General features: G+C 39.9%; 1 protein-coding gene across 2 annotated transcripts; it reads right to left on the bottom strand.

Annotated features, from left to right (window-relative positions):
- Positions 1-1,521: 1,521 nt before the first annotated feature.
- On the bottom strand, positions 1,522-9,603 carry LOC139713399 (uncharacterized). 2 transcript variants are annotated; one of them, XM_071625134.1, is made up of 4 exons: positions 9,415-9,603; positions 6,285-6,497; positions 4,782-4,869; positions 1,522-3,078 (listed from the first exon to the last, which is right to left on the bottom strand). In XM_071625134.1, exons 1-4 carry the CDS (start codon positions 9,482-9,484, stop codon positions 2,397-2,399), a joined length of 1,053 nt encoding a protein of 350 aa, XP_071481235.1. In that variant the 5' UTR covers positions 9,485-9,603; the 3' UTR covers positions 1,522-2,396. The 2 variants fall into 2 exon arrangements, with proteins under 2 accessions (XP_071481235.1, XP_071481234.1); XM_071625133.1 differs by lacking the exon at positions 9,415-9,603 and having other exon boundaries at positions 6,285-6,613.
- Positions 9,604-9,892: the final 289 nt, after the last annotated feature.

Below are 9,892 nucleotides of genomic sequence, written 5' to 3'. Positions count from 1 at the left end.
TAAACTTGCGAATCTGCAAATGCTATATACATTAAAATTGGTTTGTCAGAATGACAAATTACACGTCTTGAAATGACTTGTCACAGTCCTACTTTCAGATTAACTTGTAATTATTATTCTTCTGAAAGGTGGTAAGACACATATCCCACATGAAATCATTACTTAATCACTGGAAAGATCAGTAGTGATCTGGAAATGTATACAACCTATACAAGGTGGTAATCCAATACAAAGTGGGCAACATTACCAATGAAACAAGGATAATTCAAGCTTACCTGTTTCGGGAAGATAATACACCAGCTATGAGAGCTATTCACTGTTCAAAAATTAGGGATCTTTGACAGTATGTGAAAAGGCGTCTGCACTCGCTGGTGTCAGAATGTGCTCTCAGTGAGTGAGAGCAATCTCTTCAAAACCACTGGTTTATGGAAACAGCTGCTAGGCTGAGCCTCACCCTTACATTCCAACGTTTAGGGTTGGAGGTCATTCTTGGTAATGATGTAACATACTTGACGAGAGTTGAAAGCTTTATACTCATAAGGATGGAGAGGGGGAGGGGGTTCTCCTTCCATCTACAATAATAATGTGCGGGGAAACTGCACATAAACATGCGATCAAAAAGTATGTACACACAATTAATGCATTTTGTATAACATTTTAAAAAAAGGTTGGGGTAGAATGTTTAATGCTATTCCTACAATATACTCAATATCAACAAGAGGAATTAAGTCAATCCATATTCCTGAGCCATATTTGTCAACAGCGAGGGAACAGGACCTGACATATACCAATTATGAAAACATCCCAGAGTATATTGTGACGGAAGCCTTGTATTATACACAACATGCATTTCACTTTAGGCGTGTGGCTTAATTGTCAACACGATTAAATGCGGCGCACTGCAATTGCGCATGGCCACTTAAAATGCTCTTTTTTCCTTTTATTTTTATACATTATGCTTGCATATTACGATACTGCACAGTCAATACGTGCGATATGATATGAATGCATTTTATCTTTTGATGATATATAGTCGAATCTGTGTATATATAGCGGCCATTTTGACGGAAACACAAAACGTTGGCCTTTACAGAGAGGTGGACACTTTTTACATATTGATTCCATATCATTATTATTTTTATCATCTTATTCTGCAAGTCACGTTACGCGCGTGGGTGTATGTCTCCCGTATGCACATTACGGCTGCTAAGTGCCATAATAATTTGGACTATTCATTTAGACTGACTAAATATGAGTAGAAAACAATAATATTATAGTGTCCCTTTCCACTCTCGGTTAACAATTTGGCTGGTCCCTGCATAAAGAATAATGATTAAACAGTATAGCATTCACTTAGAGATCAAGACTGAAATAGTATACAAATGACTGCTATGAGGGGCACAGTTAAAATTATGAGCCCAATGTGATGTCAAAATCATAACTATGCCCGAAGCGAAGCTGAGGGCATAGTTATGGTTTTCACTTTACCGAGAGCCTTCATAATTTTAACTGTGTCCCGAATATCAAGCTGTCATTATTTGTTTTATATACCGAAAATATAGATTCTTCTTATCTGATTGGTTAAAAGGTTACCTGAATTAAACAAGGACTCGTAATCAACGCTGATCGACAGCGCGGCGGTCTATCATTGGTGCGTACATATCGTACATAATTATGAGCGATCTATGTGTACGGGGTTGCGACTGTCTCCAAGCCTATTTACAGGGCATGCACAGTTGATTCTATGCCCCGGGCACAGTAAATCATGACGTCATTTTGATAAAAAATGGGGCACAGCTATTTTCATGACTCCACTTTTAAGCAATCAGAGGAGAGGAATCTATATATGAGGTATATAATAAACAATAATTTGTACTTTGACAGACATAACACAACCCGGAGTCTATATGCCACTATACAAGACAGTGAACTATTAAGCGGCCACTAGCTGGTACCAGCCTTGAGACAGGTGGCCGTTTAATTGGTCAGATATGCAGCAGGCACCTATATTTTCTTCATCTATTCCTTCATTTAGTATGTTTTGGAGCCCACATAGAATGCTCACGATAAGAGCTCGCAAATGATAATCATGTAAGAAGTGTCAATGTAATACGATACTGTTTCATGTCACTATGATTAAACTTTGTACCTATAGAGTCAGATGGCACAACGAAAATATCACTAAGAGTGATTCTAGTCGATCATAATCAACGTCCCGTCTTCTTAGTCCATGGGCCAGGCCAGATATTGGTACCATCTGAGGTGGCAAAACCTTTTTGGTGTCATTTTGTTTGTCGGGCATAGGATATGCTTATCAAGCTATGATAGCATTTCCAAATGAGTAGCTTAGTCATAATAAATGAATTTTTAACCCATTTGGTCTCGTTGTTATATCCCTATACTTCTGAATCGAAACTAACCGCTATTCTAGACTCGTAGTCGTGTTTCGTCGGCTTTGTTTCCTCCTTGAGGTTTTTCTCGTGCATTTCTTGTGGGCGTCTCAATTCGATTTTCCCTCCACCCGGGAACGAAGTCTCAATTGCATGGGTGTCAACATGCCCACTATTTCTGGGTGGTAGTTGATCGTACTGCGCCGCTGGGTTCCCAGTCGTTGTCCCTTCAGGTGCAGAGTAAGGCGCGGCTGATGTTGGGCTTAGCTGATCATAGCCGGTATCGCCATCGACTGCGTCTACGTTCTCATTGACATCTGACCTCGGTTTGCTAGTCTTTTTACCAGACGGCTTGATATTCTCGTATAGATGCCCGGTTTTCGCGTCGATGTAGTGAGATTGATTGGATGACACGGTCGAAAGTGGTCGATGGGGGCGCTGATCACCTGTCTTGTCTGTCTCGTCACCGCCGTCTCCAGCTTCGCCGTCAGTCCTTTTTATTGTGGATTCGTACACGGCGCGATTGACGAACGATGCCTGACCCGTACTGTCATCCATCACAATCGTTTGGTTATCGTCGATCACGATGGAATCGTGCATGGACGTTGCCATCCGCCCCTCAAGAAACGCTGGATCATGTTGTCGCCTTTTCACCTTTGGCTCCTTTGGTGCCCACGAAGCTCTACCCCTGACAAAACAAACAAACAAACAAACAACACCAGAAATCATAACGTGAAGATCAGAGGGGGGATTAAGTAGCAAACAAACACACACATACAAACAAACAACAAAAAAGAGGGAAGCACATAATCAAAACGAATAACGAAAGCAACTAATATGAGAATAAGAAACCAATATTCAATGTCCATAAATAATAATTATATTGTAATGTCCTCGTTTGACTTTTCATTCACACTATATCAGAATTACCGGGTAAGGAACAGGCATACAAACAATACAGTACAACATTGTTACCATGACGCTTTCGATTAAGATGTGTGTGTGTCAGTGAGCATTTAGATCGAGTCGTTATGCCGTTTTTTGGGGTGACTGAAATGTGTAAACTCCAGGCAGCCTTTGCTTAAAAATCTACCCAAGCATATCCTATATACATTTTTGTATGATTAGTTATTCATTTGTATAGTAAACGATTACACTATTTTATAAGGAAGAACGTAAGACCACTGTACATTTTCTGATACATGTACAAGTTACAATCGGCAGTCAAAGTTACAGCGGTAAGGCATGATCTATAGTTAGTCATGCTGGCTTCATGCATAATTATTGTCATAAATATGCATAATAGTTGACAGTATTTTGCACGCAGAGGTCGCAATTAAAGAATAATTAAGCTGAATAGTAATTGGTATTGGTATATTTACGTCGATGAAGGGCACTTTGTCAATCACTTGAAAAAACAAACAAACAAACAAACAAACAAAAAACAAATAAACAACTCTTATCCAAAGAATCATTATTTGAATACCAACTTTTCGCTTTTGTACACAAAATGTAGATGCGAGTAATCGAGAACGCGATGACAGCGTTTTAAATATATTCTTGTACTACAGTAGAATATAACACTTGTCACACTACAGTTAACATTTAGAGTGTGTGTATGTGTGTGTTTGTAAGGGTGTGTGCATGTGTGTGTGTGTGTGTGTGCGCGTGTGCGTGATGATTTTTCCTATGACTGTCAAGAATATGGAGTGCAGTTCTTGTGTGTAACCACAGGGATGCATGACAAGACGATGCATAAATATAGTGTTCGAACACCCACTACAATACGTTACTCTGCCATCGTTTTATGAGAGTGTGTGTGTGTGTGTGTGTGTGTGTGTGTATTTGCGCGCGCGCGTGTGTGTGTACTGTATGTTTGCATATGGGTGTGTATTATTGCGTGGATCCACTGATCGGAATTTTCGCTCCTTGTTCAAATTGACGTTTATATATAGATAAAAAGAAAAATCAGATGATAAAAAAGTAACTATTTCAATAGACAAAAATCCCAAAGTTTCGGAATTTCACAAAAATTTACTAAATATTTTTTTGTGTTGTAAATTTGAAATCTGCTTCCAAATTAAGTATCAGAAAAGAATTTATTATTTAAGAGCTTTTCCAAATTTATGCCGAAGAAACAATACAGTTAATAGTTTTAGTAACATAGACCTCGAATGAAAAAAAAAACTGTATAGGCCTATATACATTATATATTTCCTCATTCAAGTGTACCTTATAAGAAACCTTAACAATGAATAACATGAATCACATTAGAAATATACAGTACCAAACACTTGGGAATCAAACCATTAATTTAGTTTCTGGGAACCAAATTAAGGGTTACGATAAATTAAACATGCAGCCGATTTTCACTCTAGTAGGACCCTATACCTTTTTTGTGCGAGACACACTACAGCAATGACCATCAACACCACGGCGACAACACCGACAAAGCACGCGACGGCAAGAGAGAGAACGTCTGTTGGAGAAAATGTACATATTAAAATCGTGAAACGATCCAGCCTATTCAGTCCATTACGGCTATATGGGGTCATCCAACGAGACCGACTACCACGAGTCATACAGCTCTCGAGTTCAGTAGGCAAATACGGCCCATGAGTCTGACACTATAGGAAACAAGGCCCATGAGTTTAAAATTATAAGCAAACAAGGCCCACGAGTTCGACACTAAGCAAAAAAAAGACCCACGAGTTCGACACTATGGCCCGAATTCACGAAGGTGGTACAAATGAAACCTTGGTTTAAACCATGGACAAAAACCATGGAGCGCCAAATGTCGCACGGAATATTCCATTACGAAATTGGTCATTTCGTCAACAAAATGACCTTTTCGCTAACGAAATTATCATTTCGCGGACGAAATGTTCATTTAGTTACAGAATTTTGTCATTTCGTTACAAAATAATCATTTCATCGACGAAATGACTGATTTCGTAACGAAATATTCCATGCGACACTTGGCGCTCCATGGTTTTTGTCCATGGTTTAAACCATGGTTTCATTTGTACCACCTTCGTAAATTCGGGCCTGTGGGTAAAACTGCCCACGAGTTCGACTTTGTACCACGGAGCTTAATGTGTCGGTCTCGCGGGCCGTATTTGCTCAGTGTCAAACTTGGGGGTCTTGTTTGCCTAACAGTGTCGAACTCGTGGGTCTTGTTTGCCTAGTGTCGCACTCTTGGGCCTTATCTGCTTATTGTCGAACTCATGGACTGTATGACTCGTTGGCTGTATGACTAATGGGCTGTATGATTCGTGGGTGTCGAACTCGTGACAGTTCTGTTTTGTAAGGTACGATTTTCCCTCCGAAACTCGTTACTATAATATCCAGCACTGCATTTCTGCAAAAAGCTTGGTATCTATGCATCAAAATTAATTCTGCCATGAAGTCAAACAGAGAGGAACAGGCAAGGGAACACTAAAAACAGAGCATTAAAAACAACAATGGGTTAAGTTTGAAGAATAACTGGAAAAATGGTCTTTTCATTTCTTTTCAGTTCAGAACGAAACGCAATGTCAAAGCTAGCAAACTTTTATCAACACACACACACACGAAAAAAAGAATACATGAAGAGATTATTCCGCCAAGTTTTGACAATTTGCTCATACACAATCTTTTGTCATTTTTGAATAGTTGTTCAAGGGGAGTTAAAAGATTCAAGCTGGAAATGTTTTGACTGAGGTAATGCAAGATGTGAAACACATTAATTTCGAAGAAAGATGTAGATAGTGTTATTGTATGTGTTTACTTGCTGGATTATAGTGCAAGTGATGCAGTGGGGGGGGGGGGGGGGAGCTTGCACAAAAAGTCATACTACAGTACTCTGTATGACCATGACTGTGATAAACAGATCGTATGGGTTTCTGTATATACCGAAATTGCATTTGATGTCATTGGGCTGCCAAGAGGCGGTGGTAGGATCAGACGTTGTCTGGATACATGTACTGATTGGATTCGCATAGTTGAGCCGATAGTCGACGTCACAGCTGTAAGACAGTACATCGCCGGGCCGATAATATCTATCGATTGTACCGTTGAATCGGGTTCCAGTGGCCGGAGCAGTCGCCTGACAGAACTGGGTGTCACCTCGTTTTACAACAAGGAATAGAATAAATAAAAGATACAAGACAAAACATGCAATGTGAGATACACACACATGCATAAGCACAGTGTTCCTTGTGGCTCAGTGGATCAGCAGATAAGACGAGACCTACAGCCACGGAATTGGAAAAAAATGGTCCATGAGAAATACAGCCCACGAGTTATATAGCCCGTGCGTGATTTCGACACTACGTAAATAAGGCCCATGAGTTCGACACGATATAGGTAAAAAAACAACCCACAAGTTCAACATGACAAAACGGGGCTTCATCATGTGCCGGTCTTGTGGACCTTGTTTGCGTTAATGTCGAACCCATGAGATTTACATGACTCGTGGGCTGTGGGATTCGTGGGTGTCGAACTCGTGACGTGCACCCCATTAGACCACGACTTCCAAAACATGAGGTCTCCGGAACGAGTTTCCTGCAGAAGGGCTTACACGGGTTAAGTGGAGGTGTCGTGGCTGAGTGGATAAGAGCGCTCGTCTGTGAACGACATGAGCCTGGTATGGTGGGTTCGAGCCCATGCCAAGCCCGACACGTTTGCCCTTCAGCAAGGCACTTTATCCACATTGCTGCTCTCCACCCAGGAGTATAAATGGGTACCCGGTAGGATGAGAAAGCTTATGTTGGTTGATCAGCATGTGCGCGCCTGTAAAATGGCTGCGACTGGCTGGAATGCTCCCCAGGGAGTGGAGAATGAGCACTGTTTAGTGCTGGTTGGAAATCATGTATCCAGTGACCGGGGTAATGATAGTCTGTAAAGCGCATTGAGACACTTAAGTGTGAAATGCGCTATACAAAAACCAGCTATTATTATTATCATTATTAATAATTCCCCATAGAGACGTGTGTTAAAATTCAAAATTCAAAAAATTATGTAAAATAGCTGGAAGAAATACGGTGTTTCATCTTCACTAACCTGGATAAGGTGGGTTCATCGGCTCAAACTCTGTCCAAGGGTCCGAAAAAAGCCAGACTACGAGTTCTTGTCACTCAAAAAAAGATCACCTATTTTCCGCACATGCACCCAATGAAATATAGTCCCTTCAAATTCCATGAGAAAAGCTTTCATATTCAAACCGAAATGCAGTTTGTAGAGGAAATCCTACTCAATATCTGCAGCTCCCTTGTGGAGACTTGGTATATCTAATATTTTTGTTTATATCTCTAAGATTTATATTGTTTTGGTATATGTTATAGTGTTGTCTGGGGCAAATTATTTGTATAGGGCCCCATTTTTTTTCTCTCTCTTCTTTCTTCCTTTAAAACAACAACAAACAACATCTGCAGCTAGTTATTTTTATGCCAAGCTGCATTAATGATTTCAATTAATTTTTGTCTTCATTTATTTTGGTATCTTTGGTACGAATTTGTGAAGGGGTCTGGGACATTTCATTTTATTTACAGGTGTGAGCCCAGTACGGTTGTGTCCTTCAAGCAATGCACTCCATCCTATCCCAGTGCTTAGTCCCCTGCACGAGGGGACTAAAAAAAATGAAGGTTCAGGGGGTGTTTCACAAAGAATTTGAGTCAAACTCAAAATTGAAGATTGATTAAAAATTATGGTATGCCATTGGTTTGCCTATTCAATTTTATTGATAATCACCATCCACTTCAAATCATCCTTAATGTTTACAGAATAATTCCTCTTAATCTATATTATCTTGTTATATTACAAATATAGCTTCATAAACAGTCTCCAAAATCTTCATTTTCATTAGAAAGATGAACAACGTTGAAAATACACACAGCATATCACAATTTTTAGTCAATCTTAGTTATTTCAAGATAGACTTGGCTTATTTTGTGACACAGGCCCCAGTGGTTACCCGCTCGCAAGCATCCACTGCTTCCTAAACGACAACATCATACAAATAATAATTATATTCACATATTCTATAGACAAAAACAAATACACTAATCAAACCATAACACACAAACATACACACACCCACACACACACATTGATGCTGCATGGTGTCGATGATTAGAATTGATAATAGTTATCCACTGTCTTGAAATAACTATCAGTGTGAATTACCATGTCTAACTATAACACGAAAGATGATGTTCACACTGCATAGTCCACATCTTGCAGGATCAAACCAGACGTTTTCCCCCAAAAATAATAATACACTTGGCCTATATAAGTGAGACATAAACCATCATGGCTGGCCATCTGTAGGAGATATCGTAGCACACAGCGGTGTCAATCCTCTCTGGTTTTATATTAATAGCAGAAAACGATGATGAAACAAATACTAGTAGGCATGCATATTATTACTTTGGTTTATAAAAAAGAAAATATCACGATAATAACATAATTATATCATTGTAGTCACAATGAAAAAAAAAATGGTAATGATAATGCTGTTGCTGCTGATAATGATTATAGTTATGGCTGCCATAGTTATTACCATCATGAGTATAAGTAGTAGTAGTATAGCAGTAGTATAAGTAGTAGTAGTAATAGTTATACATACGGTATAGTAGTAGTAGCAGCAGCAACAGCACCAGTAGTCACTGGTCATGCTGGTAGTAGTACGTGTAGTAGTATAGTAGTAGTAGTAGCACATAATAGAATAGTAGGAATAGTCAGGCAGTATAATAGAAGTAACAGATGTAGTCTCGTGTCGAAGTCTCCCCCTGCATCGCTAGTGATCACATCATTATACAGAAGATATATATCGCAGCTGATTTAGTACAGTTATGAGGATTGCTGTATTCTCTGTAAACTACTGTTTTTATCCACATTCCTGTAACTTTGGCATCGAATACATAATAGAGCGATGTTTCAACTGTTTTTCTTCCACCTTGTGGAGATTCCAACACGTAAAAAGAAAATTAGAAGGAGGAGGAGGAGGAGAAAGAAGAAAAAATGGTTATCGTTGGTGTCTTACCTTGCAATACATTCCATCCCATGAGTAGGAGAACAGCAGCCCAAAATCCCATCATCGTCCGGTTCTTCATTTTAATCAAATTTTCTCGATACTGGCAGAACACTGAAAGCTTACTTATCCGATTGTCTTCACAACAAACCGCAAGTGTAATCCTGTTACACCGCGTCTCGTGCGCGTCCCACTATGTATCTCAACTGCATAGACGGAAGAAGATGATAAAAGTCCATTCATTTTAAAGACACTCAGTCGTGGCGAGTGGTTTGTGCGGCACGGAGACGAACGCAACACGCTGCCTCCCCCATTCTGTATCAAATGTAGTGACCCCCGAATGAGAATAGCGCTGGCTCAATGGGTCAGCGAAAATACGGTAGGCTACAAGAGAGCTCCCTGTGCTCATCTCCTAACCCAAAATGGCTGTCCCAGCGAGCCCCGAGAGCTTCCGAATGGACGCACACTCTCAGTGCGCATGCGCATGAAG

The sequence above is a fragment of the Diadema antillarum genome, unplaced genomic scaffold (assembly GCF_040938485.1).
Source record: "Diadema antillarum isolate AM-2024a unplaced genomic scaffold, OU_Dant_1.0 seq00001957_RagTag, whole genome shotgun sequence".
In the NCBI taxonomy this organism is placed as follows: domain Eukaryota; kingdom Metazoa; phylum Echinodermata; class Echinoidea; order Diadematoida; family Diadematidae; genus Diadema; species Diadema antillarum.
This window is presented reverse-complemented; position numbering and strand designations above follow the sequence as displayed.